Source organism: Crinia signifera, chromosome 1 (assembly GCF_055691185.1).
Source record: "Crinia signifera chromosome 1, ASM5569118v1, whole genome shotgun sequence".
In the NCBI taxonomy this organism is placed as follows: domain Eukaryota; kingdom Metazoa; phylum Chordata; class Amphibia; order Anura; family Myobatrachidae; genus Crinia; species Crinia signifera.
The window spans coordinates 161262202-161279124 of NC_139217.1; the positions used below are offsets into that span (position 1 = coordinate 161262202).

Consider the following 16923-nt stretch of genomic DNA (forward strand, 5'->3'; position numbering starts at 1 on the left):
AATTTTATCTATAAGACTGTTTGAGTGCCGCCTTCAATCTGCTATCTATATATATATATATAGAATTACTTTTTTTTTTATTATTATTATTATTTGGTAGTTCTGTTTAAATCTAGTTAAGGAAGCACTGCGTTACCATGGTAATCAAATGCATTGCTGACCATGTCTGGCCAGTGCAGCATCCTAACTCACTCGCCACACTCCACGCCGGCCGCATTGGTTCCACTTCCGTTTTTTTTTAGTTCCGGATGCTGGCTGATGACACCCGGGGGGAGAGATAGCGTGGTGATGATGATTGCGCGGTTGGGGCAGTAGCATAACATCCCTGCCAGAGGTAAGATTGGTTTGCTCCACTTTCTTATATGTGCTCATCTATATTCCCATTTGTGGTTACCCTTTGAAAAAGGCCCGTCAGGGGACATGTATGGCTGTTTGGCTTCAAGATTGCTGCTTATACTTTGTCTTTTTGTGGATTACTAGCTGCTATGGCCTGTCTATGAGATGAGTATCTATTGATATTAAACTGCATTCATAAAACGCTTATTCTGGATGTGCTGGTCCTATCTGTTGCATTGCCTAATGGTTATTGCAGTTGATTGATGGCTGTATTAATTTATGACATGGCACCCACCATTGATTAAGCTAAGTGTGCAAGCAATTTATATATATATATATAGACAGTTCAAGTCGGCACTCCAATAAGTCGGTAGAGGTCGGTAATGGCCCCGGTGCCATGCAATGTGTAAAAACACAATGATATAGAGACAGGTCGGTGCCGGCACTCGTGGGACTTGATAAGAAAAGATGACAGACACAGCGGTCCGTGAAGCTTCACGGACCGCTGTGTCTGTCATCTTTTCTTATCAAGTCCCACGAGTGCCGGCACCGACCTGTCTCTATATATATATATATATATATATATATATATATATATCTAGAAATGGGCAGAAAGAAGGCGCTTCATGGTGTAATATTTCAAAGTATGAAATTTATTAAAAGTATATTCCCGGATGTAGGTAAGATTAGACTCGTACCACATATAAAAACACTGTGGACTGGGTACCACAAGGCATGGGTTTTTAAAACCAATGGCATAAGCTGCTCACACTGTACCAGGACCAGGACCTCGCTTGGACTCAAACGCCGCAGAGCTGGGTTGCAGGGAAGCGTAGAGATTCACAGCACGTCGGGGACACCAGTAACCAGGGCAGCTGGAGCGTCGTAGGCCACGCCCTGACGCGTTTCGTCACTTGCGGACTTCGTCAGAGGGCGTGGCTACAACGTACGCTCATAATGTTTATATAGGGATAGCCCCGTCACAAAGAGCAGGTAAAATAAGGGTAATGAGAGCCAAACGTAAGTGGACGGTCCTTAGGAATCTGGACTTTGGTGTATCCCATCCCTCCATGATATATACAAGGGACTTTCCATACTGGCACCCAGAGGGACTAACAGCTAAGCGCAGTCTTTCAATTACCTATTTCAATATATATATATATATATATATATATATATATATATATATATATAGCATGGATTGATCAGGTGGCACTCAAGGATTTTTCAACTTGCAAAAAAACGTGTTTATTCCTCCGACATGTTTCGGACTATTGCCCGTCCTCAGGGATCAATCTTACACACACAGTGATACAAATATATAGCAGTGTTCTACAAAAAAAGCACGCCCCCCCCTCCCGGTGCAATTTCCTGTAATCAAGCACTCACCTGCGGTCACCTCGCCAGGCTCTTTCCCGCCGTCTTCCCCTCACCATGCTAACGCCGGAGACGCCGAGTCAGGGGACACCTTCACTTCCGGCCTCCCCCTCTTACGTACCACCTGCGTTCCACATAGTGGTGCAGACTTCCGGGTTCCAAGCCTCGCTCTCGGTGCCGCTGTAAATGCATTGCACAAGAGTAAAAATCTGAAAAAATACATACACACAATACATCAATATACACTTTTAGATACTAATATAAACTAGTGCAAAAATAAGAGGCTTGATACAAGCCATGTAAGAGGTCTGTAAGTTTGTCTGTGTGTGTAAGTTTGATCCCTGAGGACGGGCAATAGCCCGAAACATGTCGGAGGAATAAACACGTTTTTTTGCAAGTTGAAAACTCCTTGAGTGCCGCCTGATCAATCCATGCTGTACAGGGACGTTGCAGCCAGTGAGGAAGGCACCAGGTGGTATACCATTGTCAACAGCGGAGTGCCAGGCAAGATTGGAGCTGTATATATATATATATATATATATATATATATATATATTTATATATACAGAAGTACCAACACACTCGCCATTCCTACGAATGGGGTGCAAACAGCACCCACACTTCCCAAGTTGGGGTGCAGTGGCCTGCATACCACATACTCTAGTAAATACAAATACAGGGGGCCCAGCACTCACTACAACAAACTAACTCACCTTAACACAGTGGTTCCCAAAATTTTTCAGTCCAAGGCACCCTTTGGGTCTCCATGACTTTTTCAAGGCACCCCTAAGCCAAAATAATTACCGAACTGTCCCTTTTTTAAAGTAGTTGGAATAAAACAATGCTAAAATTATTATTAGCTTGCTTGTAAAAATAATAAACATAAATTCAAGAAAAAAATATATTTCTTTAATTCGATTTCTTTCAAAGAACAATTGACAGCGTTAACAGGAATAATATCAAACAAAATAAACAACAATAACATTTATTAAAGAGTGATCAACAATGACAACACTTATTAATGGGATATGTGAGCCTGTTGTGCACTACACAACTTTTCAAACCTTGGGATCAGCTTGGACACGGCCACCCTCATTTCCTGTTCCACATTGATTTTTGAACGATACTTGCTTTTAATTACAGCAACTGCTGAAAACCTGGCTTCACACAAATATGTTGTGGCAAAAGGAACAAGGATTTGTTGTGCTTTAGCACTGAGCATCGGATATTCATCTTTAATGGATATCCAAAATTCTTGAAGTCCCATGCTGCTGAATTTTGCTTTCAAGGTCTTGTCACAGGAAAGCTCAATTAGTTTTTCTTCTTCTACAGAAGTAAATTCTGTTGGGGCGCTAGTACTGAATGGATCTTGGATCCATACAAACTTTTCCATATTTTCAGGAAAATATTTTTCAAACCAGTCACTGAGGTTTTTTAGGTGCTGCTCAAAAACTGATTTAAGTTTATGTGTCAAACAAACATCATTGGATGTAACAAACTGATGCAACATGGGGAAACAGTCATCGTAACAGTCTTCATTTACTTTTCTTCTCCAAAGAAACAATTTTTTCCTGAATGCTGATACCTTCTCTGAGAGTTTCAGAATGTGGGTGTTGTTTCCCTGCAGTGAGAGATTCAGTGCATTCAGTTTGTCAAAGATATCACAAAGGTAGGCTAACTTGGACAAAAACCCGGTACCCGGTATCCGGTATCCGGTTCTTCCTCAGCAAGATAGGAGTAGAGTTCCTGGTGTAATCTATAAACACGAGAAAGTACATTGCCACGGGAGAGCCATCGTGAGCTGCAGTAGTACAACAAAGATGTGTGCTCAGAGCCCATATCCTCACACATTTTTCTAAAAAACCTTGCCTTCTGTGGCCGAGTCTTTATAAAATTTACAGCTTTCAATACACTTTCCATCACTGCATTCAGTGGAGGACTCAGATGCCTTGATGCAAGCGCTTCCCTGTGGATAATGCAGTGGGTCCACAGTGCATCAGCAGCTTTGCTTCGTATGAGTGCCTGCAATCCTCCGTAACAGCCAGACATAGAACGGCCACCATCAGTACAGACACCAAAGCACTTTGTCCAGTCTAACTGGTTTTCACTCATAAAAGTGTCAATGATCTGAAACAAGTCTTGTGCCTTTATACCGGCGGTTATAGTTTTACAAAAGAGAAGGTCTTCCACAATATTGCCACAATCTATAAAGCGTGTGTAGCAAATCAGATGAGCATCCTTATTGCTGTCTGTTGCCTCATCTAGTTGCAGTGCAAAATCCTTCCCTTTCATTTTTTCAATTAATTGGTCCTGTAGATCTTCAGCCATATGTTGGATTCTGCGACTGATGGTACTGTTTGATAAAGGTACCTTCGAAAGCAGTTTTCCAGCTGATTCCCCAACCATAATGTTAACCAAATCCACTGCAGCCGGTAGAATCAGTTCTTCTGCGATGGTGTGAGGCTTTTTACACATCGCAATTCTATGTGCCACCTTGTAGGATGCAAGCAAAGCATTGCTTGGTATGGATGCTTGCTTAAAAAATGAGCCTTTTTGTTCTTTTAATTCTTTTAGCTTTCTGATGAAGAAATCACGCGGTTTCTTAGCCATGTTAGGGTGATTTGTCTCCAAATGGCGTCTTAGTTTGCTTGGAATCATGCTTTCTGCTGATAATATCTTCAGGCAAAGTACACACTGTGGACGCTCTTCATGGTTGACATCTACAGATGTAAAACCGATGTCTAGATAAGAATCGTCGTATCTGCGATGTTTCCTTTTCTTTCCAACTGCACCACTGGTCTGTGGTTCTTCATCCTTTTCTTCACTACCAGTCTTCTTTCCAGTGTTCAAAAACCTTTCCATTTTTTGTGCAACAAAATAATTCTGTACTGGAGCAATCACAATAAATTAATTTAAGTTGAAGGCAAATCCTTTGTAGCTTCTATCCGATAAGTTACTGTAAATTGTGCTTCCAAAAAGCAACACCATAAAAACAGGGGAAATGCTACAGGTTACAATTATAAAATCCATACACCCCCTTACTGATAATTTAGTCACACAATTAAGGCTGAGCAATGGATCATACGCAGTTGCTTAGCATACAAATATAGGTAACTAGGTGTTATAGGGAGGTTGGTGGTTTGTAGTAGGATGAAAGAAAAAACAGTTAATTTGTAGCCATTTCGAGTAGCTGAGCAAAACTGATCTTCTTAAGGGGCCTACACACGGGGAGATGCAGCTAAGCGTACTGACTGATGCTAGATCGCTCAGTAAGATTGCTCAGCACACAGCAAACACTGGCCCTGACCGATTAATATCCCACATGGTGGATATTAATCACTGGGCAATATCGGCGTGCAGGTCAATGCATCACTATCACTATGGTATTTTGTAAGCAATCTAGTGAGATCACTTACAAAATGCCCCTAAAACACTACATGTGAAGGCCCTGTTAGCCGTGACATATCGACGCAACCAGGGAAAGAACTCTAGGGGCCAAAAGTAAATTTTTAACATAGATTTCAAACAAAAAATACAATGTGCAATTGCAAATTAACAATTCGTCAGAAGCAGAGAACTTAATCTTACAATGGTACCTCATTTATCGATTTTGCTTAAAATGGGATTGACACCAAAAATCCCCTTCTATAAATAATAAAGTACAGGTTTGGTACGATTGGTAGGAATATGCATAAACTGGGTCAGCCCTTTTAAGCCACCGGAAACCCTTGCACTGTTGTTCCTACCTGACTAGGCAAATGTGATTTTACTTGTGAAAGCAGGCAGGATACTGGAATACTGACATCAACAGATATGCCAATTCCAAAATCCTGACTGCCGGCATCCTGACTGTAAGTATAGAGTGGCTTAGACTTCTCCAGTGGTACTCCAGCCCTGCGTCAATTGCATCACCATACTTTAGTATGGCGAGTGTGATTCATGAAGGAATGGAAAGTAATGCTTTCTACTCCATGGCGTTCAGATTCACCATCTCAGAAGGTGGAAATCTGTACATCGATGCAGAAAAGGCAAGAACGCTAAGTGCCTGTGACCGGACGCCTGCCCTTAGCTCTGGCTACGCCCTTTGGGTCCACAGATAGCGGTTCCTGGTCTCACGGGACCTGGCCAATAGGGGATTCCCTGTTACCGTCAGTAACCGCCTGTTACTGACTCCACCCACTACGCAGTGGGCGGGGTTATCGCTGCCACCACCAGACTCCTCCTACGTGGCGTCTGGAACCACGGATACCTCCTCAGGCCCAACCGCGGGCACCTGAGTACTACCTGCGTCGACACGCTGCTGATGTCGACTAGTCCCCCACTGGTCACGGACCAGGCCTCTGCTTTGGTAGCTGGCAGAGCGGAGACTCGGAGACGCTGGATGCTATGCCCAGAACAGCCGGAGAACGGAATTATTGCAATTAATTCTGTTGGTCGCAGATGAAGCAGTCTTCTTGGGCAAAAGATGGTTTATTTGCTCAAGTAGAAGCTCTGAAAAGAGCCCTCTCCTAGGTCCCTAGGAGGTACAGCATACAAGTGATGTTACAGCATTCAGATACAGGCAGAAGTACCACAACTTGGGCTCACAGGCCCTGCTTATAAAGACAGAAAACACACTGCATTGTCAGATCCTCCCCCATACATTTACAATTTGCATCTCAATCTGACATGTTACTTCTAGTGCATAACGAACCAAGATTACATACTACAAAGGATGAGTCCAATTTCCTTAGAATATATAACTTCCAGGAACAGGGGAGATATTAATCTCCTGGACATGTTTACATAAAGAAACACAAATGTCTGCATTACCAACACCTGGCACACAGGATGGCCTGGGTTCAGTGACCCATCACATATAGTACATAAATTTCCTTATCACCTTTTACACAGGGCTTCAGACACAGAGCCTACTCCCTGCTGTGTATTGGACACTCACAGACCTTCTGACAGTTTAGCATCTCATTTCCTCATCACCAAGATTTGCTAAATTCCTTCCCCCCAGAAATGTACAAAGTGCATTGTAAGTCCAGAATGCATTCCTCAATATTCAATACAATATACACAATATATGGTGCAGTCCTAGCTCAGTGCCAAACATATATTACATAAGTACATATAATCTGTGCCTGGTGCCCACAGCAGGCTACAACTTACATCAGCACTGCAGAAGGGGTCCTGTCCCAGCTCAGTGCTACTCATACAGTTTAAAACATGTCAAGTGCCCTTGTTCTGAATAACGGCAAAGCACGGAGAGTTAACCCCTTCAGTGCTGTAGCCGCCATTAACCACGTGTGCCGGGCTCTCCGGCCACACTTCTTCCCCCCCCTTCAAGCGGGAAACCAGAGGGCCATGTCCCAACGACTTGGCTCCTGGTCTCGCAGCCCATTTGGGGGTTACTGGGAGTGCCTGGGGGTGTTGGCCCCCAGCCTAGACAGTTCCTCCAGACTGCAGTGGGCCATATCCGGTTGGTGCTGAAAGTCCACATAGTCACCACAGTGTCCAAGTCCAAGGCCCCACAACAACAGTCTGTCTGTTTCCCCCAATGAAGGGGCCAAACCTTCATCAGGTGGGTGTTCCTTCACCCCAGTGGGGTGCCAGTGGCACCATCTGTGCCAAAGCTGGTCTGCTGCATACACAATTGCCACCCAGTGTGTCCAAATTGTGGCATACCCCACCTCCCACCATAGCAGTATTCTGCTCACACAAGCCACAGGGTGCTCCTGCCCACATGGCTCCTCCTGGCTCAGTACTGCTCCCAGTCCGTGCAGTGACGCAATAGTCCGTACCACAATGTCCTGGTAATAAATATGTGTCATCAGCACTGGAGCTGGTACCAGAGCCTCCTTCAGCGACTGGAATGCCAACTCACAAGCAGGTGTACAGTCCACTGTCTTGGGAATACCCTTCCTAGTCACTACTGTAAGGGACGTCACTACCAAACTAGAGTCAGGGACAACTGGTCTGTAGGGCCTTACAGTTTCTAAGGTCAGTACCTGTCTGGGGGTTGTGGGCCGGAGACAGCCTCTGGTCGCCTCTACCTTCCTTGGTCTGGGCCTACCCCTGTCTCCTCCCACACTATCCTCCAGGCACTGCACCCCTGTCACTTCTCCCGGGCACCCGTCTGCAACAACTGTCAGACCTGCCCTCCTGTCCTCCTCAAAGGACCTACGTCTTGGGGAACCCACCCTCTCTGGTGTATCCCCTTCTACCTTCCTGACTACCCTGGGCTTGAACCCTTCCTGCCCGGGCACACTCCCCACCCCATCAAGGACGCTGCGAGCTTGGCACCGTATGCCTGTCAGGGATGGGTCAGAGAGCGGAGCCTCCTGAACCCCCTGCCAGTGCCCCTCACTTTCTCCTAAAGGGGGATACTCTACAGGGGCATCTAGGTTGGGATGTCTAGGGTCATTCTGGTTGGGGTCAGTCATGTAAAGGTCAGTGTGCTCACTCATACTCACCGCTGGAGTTGGCAAACCACTAGGAACAGGAGCATCGCTGGGCACCCTCACAGGATACAACAAGCTGGCACACACATCCTCTGTGTTGCTAGGGGACGTAGGCACACCAGAGGCAAAAGGCATGCTGGGGAGATGCACTGATCTAGCCGCTGTAGTCTTTTCCTCTGGGCTGGTTGATGCTGTGGTTGGCTGTGCTGGCAGTTGTCTTGCCGCTGTGGTCTGTTCCTCTGGGCTGGGCTGTGCTGGTGTTGATGGTAAGGACGGTAGTCTGGCAGCTTGACTGCAGGCGATGGCGTTAGCAAATGTAGTAACGATTCCACCCCCAAGATCATTCCCCAGGACTACATCTGTTGGGAGGCCATCCATGACGGCAACATCTCGCAACTCTGGTCCAGCCCCCCAATCCAGGTAGACTCTGGCCATGGGCACCTCTCGCTCCGCTCCATCTGCCATTGTGACTTTGGCAGTGCGACCCTGCAATACTGCAGCAGGATCAATCAGTCTGGGGCTCACCACAGTGATTGAGGCCCCAGAGTCTCTCAGGCCTTCCCCCTGCAGGGGCCCCACTTGGACCGACTGCAGGTGCCGCCACATATTCTGTAGAGGCCGCATGGCCATGCAGGTGACTCTATCAGCAGAGTCTGCCTGCTTCTCACCACACTCCATGGGACTGACTGGAGGGGGTACAGTCTCTGTGGGCTCATCTCCACGGGTCAAGCAAGCAAGCTGGGCTCCAGCACTCGGAATTGTAGCGCAAATCTGGGGTGCCGGCAGTGTGGGACAGTTCATCCTCAGATGTCCGATTTTCCCACAGCTGTAGCACTTCTTGACCAGGTGGGGCTCCGATGATCCCTGATTACTCGCAGGGACGCTGCGGGGCGATTGCTGGCCAAGAGCACCCGGGTTGGAAGATGCTTGCTTTGGGGGGCGATGAGCTGAAGAGGGGTGTCCCCCTGGTGGTAAAGTCCTTTGTAGTGGGCTGCTACTTGGGCGTTTCAGCCCCTGTGACCGAATTGCCACATACTTGTCCGCTAGCTGGGCAGCCATCTTTATGCTCGGAGGCTCCCGATCTAGCACCCACTCCTTCACTTCCTGGGCACACCTGCGGTAGAACTGCTCCCTGCAGATCACATCAATCAGGGTGTCCCAGGTTGTGGCCTTTGATTCCTGCACCCACTTCACCAAGTACTGCCGCAGCTGGGTGGCAAACTGCTCATGGGTGCTGCCAGGATTCTTTGGCAAGTCCCGAAACTTTTTCCTGGACTCAGGAGTTACAAAAAACCGTTGGAGGAGGGCCTTGGCGACAACATCATAGTCCCCACAGTCCTCATTGGCCACTCCTCGATAGGCCTCCAAGGCCTCTCCATGCAGGGTGGGCACAAGGTGTTTTACCCACTCCTGTTTGGGCAAATCATGTAGTTTACAAGTCCTCTCAAAAACTTGCAAATGTCCATCAATGTCCCCATCACTGTCGGCAAACTTGGCAAACTGAATCCGTCCCGCTCGGGGGGTAGCAGCGGACAACGGCGCCCGGGGTACCACAGCCTGTGGTGCCCGCTCCGCATGCCACATCCGAATGATGAGCATGCGTTCTTGTTCCGTTGCCCTCTCCCCTAATTCCGCTAGCCGATCTGCTAGGCTATCCGCGCCGTCCACCCTGGGACGCGGGGATCCTGGCCCTGCTAGGGAATGTTGGGAAGCATGGCTGCTGCTAGAGGGGGCGGGGCTTGTGAGTCTCACCGGGTCCAGATGAAGGTCCTCTGTGTGGCTGTCCTCCTGGACACGGTCACCATCAGCGTGCTGCACCTCCTCCCGACTCGACTCCTCCAAGCGCTTGAGCGCCGCCCTCATTTCGTTTACAGTTGCTTTGGAAGGGATATCCACACCCTTCTCCCGACACACGATCTCGAGGTCATCCTTCGACATTCCGCTGAAGTCCGCCATCTTGCGCGTTCTCCTGGCTGCAGTTACTCCTCCCTGAGTAATTCGGCTTCTCCAATCGGGTGACTGAAGAGCCGACTGGGTTAAACCCACCGGCTTGCCACCAATTTCTGTGACCGGACGCCTGCCCTTAGCTCTGGCTACGCCCTTCGGGTCCACAGATAGCGGTTCCTGGTCTCACGGGACCTGGCCAATAGGGGATTCCCTGTTACCGTCAGTAACCGCCTGTTACTGACTCCACCCACTACGCAGTGGGCGGGGTTATCGCTGCCACCACCAGACTCCTCCTACGTGGCGTCTGGAACCACGGATACCTCCTCAGGCCCAACCGCGGGCACCTGAGTACTACCTGCGTCGACACGCTGCTGATGTCGACTAGTCCCCCACTGGTCACGGACCAGGCCTCTGCTTTGGTAGCTGGCAGAGCGGAGACTCGGAGACGCTGGATGCTATGCCCAGAACAGCCGGAGAATGGAATTATTGCAATTAATTCTGTTGGTCGCAGATGAAGCAGACTTCTTGGGCAAAAGATGGTTTATTTGCTCAAGTAGAAGCTCTGAAAAGAGCCCTCTCCTAGGTCCCTAGGAGGTACAGCATACAAGTGATGTTACAGCATTCAGATACAGGCAGAAGTACCACAACTTGGGCTCACAGGCCCTGCTTATAAAGACAGAAAACACACTGCATTGTCAGATCCTCCCCCATACATTTACAATTTGCATCTCAAACTGACATGTTACTTCTAGTGCATAACGAACCAAGATTACATACTACAAAGGATGAGTCCAATTTCCTTAGAATATATAACTTCCAGGAACAGGGGAGATATTAATCTCCTGGACATGTTTACATAAAGAAACACAAATGTCTGCATTACCAACACCTGGCACACAGGATGGCCTGGGTTCAGTGACCCATCACATATAGTACATAAATTTCCTTATCACCTTTTACACAGGGCTTCAGACACAGAGCCTACTCCCTGCTGTGTATTGGACACTCACAGACCTTCTGACAGTTTAGCATCTCATTTCCTCATCACCAAGATTTGCTAAATTCCTTCCCCCCAGAAATGTACAAAGTGCATTGTAAGTCCAGAATGCATTCCTCAATATTCAATACAATATACACAATATATGGTGCAGTCCTAGCTCAGTGCCAAACATATATTACATAAGTACATATAATCTGTGCCTGGTGCCCACAGCAGGCTACAACTTACATCAGCACTGCAGAAGGGGTCCTGTCCCAGCTCAGTGCTACTCATACAGTTTAAAACATGTCAAGTGCCCTTGTTCTGAATAACGGCAAAGCACGGAGAGTTAACCCCTTCAGTGCTGTAGCCGCCATTAACCACGTGTGCCGGGCTCTCCGGCCACAGTGCCCTATTAAGCAGCACCTAGACAACCCCCCTTTGCCAGCTTGTAAAAGTCACTTATAGCACTGTAGCTCACATACCCAGTGGTGCAACAAGTACATTTTTCTTGGTGGTACTGAAAGCACACGCTGTAGGTGTGGACACATGGCATGAGGGGGGTGTGGTGACATAAAGCTTGAGGAGTAGCTACATGACAATAGGAGTGCAATGCCCATTGCACATGACGCCACACACCATAATGTCCATTACACATAATGCCACACACCATAATACCTATTACACGACACCACACCGTAATGCCCATTACATGTTATGCCCCACATGTATAATACCTTGCAGATGAGGCTGGGTTCAGCGGCGGTAGTGTGGAGAAGGAGGCTGGATTCAGCGGCGGTAGTGTGAAGGAGGAGGCTGTGGTCAGCGGTGGTGTGGAAAAGGCTGTAATTGGCTTCTGCAGCTGTGAAGAGGAGGCTCTGGTCAGGACAGAGAGAGTGACAGCATGGACAGTCAGAGTGATGGCGGGGACAGTCAGAGTGACGGCGGGGACAGTCAGAGTGACGGCATAGACAGTCAGAGTGACGGCATGGACAGTCAGAGTGACGGCATGGACAGTCAGAGTGACGGCATGGACAGTCAGAGTGACGGCATGGACAGTCAGAGTGACGGCGGGGACAGGCAGTGGGATGGCAGGGACACCAAGAGGGATGGCAGGGACAGGCAGTAGGATGGCAGGGACACCAAGAGGGACAGCAGGGACACCAAGTGGGATGGCAGGGACAGGCAGTGGGACGGCAGGGACACCAGGAGGGATGGCAGGGACACCAAGAGGGACGGCAGGGACAGGCAGTGGGATGGCAGGGACAGTCAGTGGGACGGCAGGGACACCAAGAGGGACTAGGACAGCAGGGACAGTCAGTGGGATGGCATGGACAGTCAGAGTGACGGCGGGGACAGTCAGAGTGACGGCATGGACAGTCAGAGTGACGGCATGGACAGTCAGAGTGACGGCGGGGACAGGCAGTGGGATGGCAGGGACACCAAGAGGGATGGCAGGGACAGGCAGTAGGATGGCAGGGACACCAAGAGGGACAGCAGGGACACCAAGTGGGATGGCAGGGACAGGCAGTGGGACGGCAGGGACACCAAGAGGGATGGCAGGGACACCAAGAGGGACGGCAGGGACAGGCAGTGGGATGGCAGGGACAGTCAGTGGGACGGCAGGGACACCAAGAGGGACTAGGACAGCAGGGACAGTCAGTGGGATGGCATGGACAGTCAGAGTGACGGCGGGGACAGTCAGAGTGACGGCATGGACAGTCAGAGTGACGGCATGGACAGTCAGAGTGACGGCGGGGACAGTCAGAGGGACGGCATGGACAGTCAGAGTGACGGCATGGACAGTCAGAGTGACGGCATGGACAGTCAGAGTGCTGGCATGGACAGTCAGAGTGACGGCGGGGACAGTCAGAGTGACGGCATGGACAGTCAGAGTGACGGCATGGACAGTCAGAGTGACGGCATGGACAGTCAGAGTGACGGCGGGGACAGTCAGAGTGACGGCGGGGACAGTCAGAGTGACGGCGGGGACAGGCAGTGGGACGGCAGGGACACCAAGAGGGATGGCAGGGACAGGCAGTAGGACGGCAGGGACACCAAGTGGGACAGCAGGGACACCAAGTGGGACGGCAGGGACAGGCAGTGGGATGGCAGGGACACCAAGAGGGACGGCAGGGACACCAAGAGGGACGGCAGGGACAGTCAGTGGGACGGCAGGGACACCAAGAGGGACTAGGACATTTTTCAACACACCCTGTACGTTACCTCGTAATTTTTTTTGTTTGCTATGTACGGCGCTGCGGACACTTTGTGGCGCCTTATAAATAAATAAACGTACTACTACTACTAGGACAGCAGGGACAGTCAGTGGGATGGCAGGGACACCAAGAGGGACTAGGACAGCAGGGACAGTCAGTGGGATGGCAGGGACACCAAGAGGGACTAGGACAGCAGGGACAGTCAGTGGGATGGCAGGGACACCAAGAGGGACTAGGACAGCAGGGACAGTCAGTGGGATGGCATGGACACCAAGAGGGACAAGGACAGCAGGGACATCACACCCCTGCTGTGGGCCTGGCACACAGCCCAGCACTCACAGCGTGGCTTTTACAAACCTCCTAGACCCCCCCCCCCGTAGCACTGAAATCAACTGTGTGGCTTTACAAACTCAGACATAACCCCCCTAACCCCCCTCCCCTCCCCCCCCAACTGTCAAATGTACTGCCACTCACCAGATATGATCAGCAGCAGCCTTCAGGAAACACACAGTAACACAGACGCACCTCCAAGGAGCCCCGGATGTCCTGTGCAGTCTACCCATGTCCAGTGGCTGCACAATTGATTGACACCCTCCAGGGAGCCAATCCTGAGGGAGCGAGCGCAGGCAGTCCTCCCCCCCCTCCCCTCCTGCCGCGCTCACTCCTGCACCCGGGCCGTCCGGCGCACAGTGACAGGAGCTGCCTGTCACTCACTGACGGCACCCGCTCCTGCTTTCAACTGCGGCTGCGTGTGTAGGGACTCTGGCGCCGCGGCTCCCCTGTCACAGCGTCGCGGCACACCAGGGAGCCGCGGCGCACAGTTTGAGAACCCCTGCCTTAACATTCAAATAATCAGATGCAAAGAGAGTATATAGAGTGCGCCAATATAAACGCCACCACCAGCCCAAATAACGTTTGTAGATGACTTAATAAACAATAGTTGCAGTAGTTTTAATCAATTTTTTTATAAAAATATATATTTTTAAATGTATCAACATATGGTTCTTTACAGCAGCGTGCGGTCCAGTGATTTAGAAATCAGATTTCCATCTGAGGTTCATTTGAAACCCAGATTTCCATATAATGTTCATCAGAAACCCAACGCGTTTCGTCAGCTAGACTTCATCAGGGGTATGTAAAATCTCGATGTTGTAGTGGTCATTTATATAAAAGTTTTTTCATATAAAAGATTTACTAAATCCAAAGCGTGTAGGTCCTCTTGGACTCCTTATAGTTTAAAAGACCTTCACTGGTATCGAACGATGTTACTTGAATTAGCGAAAAATCGCATAATCCAGAAAGAGGGTTATCGGATGGTCCAATTCAGTTACCAAAAACAATCAAAAGTAAGGGTCCTACTTTTGTACTCCTCCAGTGCTGCCACTGATTTCTAAATCACTGGACCGCACGCTGCTGTAAAGAACCATGTTGATACATTTAAAAAAACATATTTTTATAAAAAAAAAATTTAAAACTACTGCAACTATTGTTTATTAAGTCATCTACAAACGTAATTTGGGCTGGTGGTGGCGTTTTTATTGGCGCACTCTATATACTCTCTTTGCATCTGTTTCTTTTCTCCCACTAACAGGGGGGACCTTATAGAGGTGCAGCCTATTGCTCTTGAGCGCAGTGAAAGGGTTACCCTGTCTACACATTCAAATAATCAATTAAATAAATAATGGGGTTTTAGTTCATGAATTGATCAATGCATTGTATATATATATATATATATATATATATATATATATATATATATATATATATATATATATACAGTGGCGCAAGTAAAAAAAATTCTTAGTGCTACTAATAGCACGTGTCAAAGGTGCACGGACATGGATGTGTCATGAGGGGGCATGGTCATATGAAACTAGGGGAGTGGTTTCATGACAATAGGGGCATGGCCACACACCATAATAAACCTTACAGATTATGCTACAATGCCTATTACACATTATATAACACACTGTTATGCCCATTACAAATTACGTGAGTGTATCTAATAAATGTTATTTTTTACCTACAATGTTGCACTATATGTCATTCTTCTCAAGTTTGTAGGAGACCTACGAATTCTATCAATTGAAAAGACCCTGCTACATGCCTATGAAAAAGCATTTCCATGTGAGTGCATTCAATCACCATTAAAATTGGTCTATTTTCGTTTACAATATTTGCACTATGGTCTACTTCTTTCTTCCAAAGTGTTAGGGTCACTTGGTACAGAAAGCGATTAAATTACCATAAATTACCATAAATTGAGTAAGTGTGATTTATATGTATTTTCGCCAGGGTTGCACATTCTTTCTCCATTACAAATTATGCCACACTGTAATGCCAATTAAACCTTATGCCATATGCCATAGGCCATGACAGCCGGGCAGACTCAGATTAGGTCCTTGGCTATTTTGAAATTATACACTGGTGCTCCTGATTGGCTGCCGGACCGTGAATTCCAATTTTCTTGCGAACCAGTGCGAGATTTAAAAATAGCCTCGAACCTGCTCTGAGTCTGAATACAGCTGGGCAGCCCACTGCTCTCTGTCTGGCTGTCACCGCTTTCACTTCTGCATGGCTGGTGGATTTCATCCCCCCTTGGCAACAAGTATTTCACTCCCCTTTAGCAATGAGTATGTAATCCCCTTGGCAATGAACATTTAACTTCCCCATGGCAACAAGCATTTAATTCCCCTGTGGCAATGAGCATTTTAATCCTCCCCCATGTGGCAAAAAGCATTTAACCTCCTTTTGGCAACGAACATGAAACCACCTTGTCAATGAGCATGAAACCCCTGTCATCAAGCATGTTACCCCTGGCATTGAGCATGTAACCTCTGGCATTGAGCATGTAGGTAAGCACTTATGTGACATAATATGTAATGGGCATAAGTGCTGTGTGGCACAATATGTAACGGGCATCACGGTGTGTGGCGTAATGGGCATCAGGGTGTGTGGCACAATGTGTAATAGGCATCATGATGTGTAGCACAATGTGTAATAGACATTACGGTGTGTGGCGTTATGTGTAATGGACATTACAGTGTGTGGCCTTATGGGTAATGGGCATTACATGGCTCCGCCGCGTGAAGGGCTCTACTGCACTAGTAGTTGAAACTGTGATACTATATTTCTAGATTTGCCAGTGGCTGCCATGTGTGCCAAGTGTTTAATATAATTTATGGGGTGCTGCTATATCAACCATATAATTCCTGGGGTGCTGCCCTTTTTTTGTAAATTAAATTCTGTAATAAAAAATTTTTTTGTACTGCATGGGGGCCACCATGTGTACCGTATAATTCCACGGGCGCCGCCATGTGTACCATATAATTCCAGGGGTGCCACCATGTGTGTTGTATCAGGTCAGGGGTGCCACCATGTATGCTGTGTCATAGATTCAGGTAAATTCATTTATGGTTTAATTGTCTAAAGTTATTTTTCTGTTAAATTAATAAAAAATACAGAGATGAGGAATATGGGGGATATGCAATCTGCCGCTGCTATTTCTACACATGGGAAATAGCGGCGGCTCCCTATTCAATGCTGTCATTAATGACAGCATTGATGCGGGATGACGGCAGAACGGGCCCGACTTCAGAAGCTGTCGGGCCTGTTC

At 48.0% G+C, this 16923-nt stretch overlaps 1 protein-coding gene across 1 annotated transcript in view; it reads right to left on the reverse strand.

Annotated features, from left to right (window-relative positions):
* Positions 1-16923, reverse strand: part of LOC146060107 (protein FAM200A-like) — a 99719-nt gene that overhangs the window by 1445 nt on the left and 81351 nt on the right. Inside the window, exons 3-4 of the mRNA XM_083173013.1 lie at positions 3412-4601; positions 2778-3334 (exon numbers count right to left, since the gene is read on the reverse strand). Of these exons, the coding sequence (XP_083029139.1) occupies positions 2778-3334; positions 3412-4601 (1747 nt within the window). The remainder of the gene's footprint in view (positions 1-2777; positions 3335-3411; positions 4602-16923) is intronic.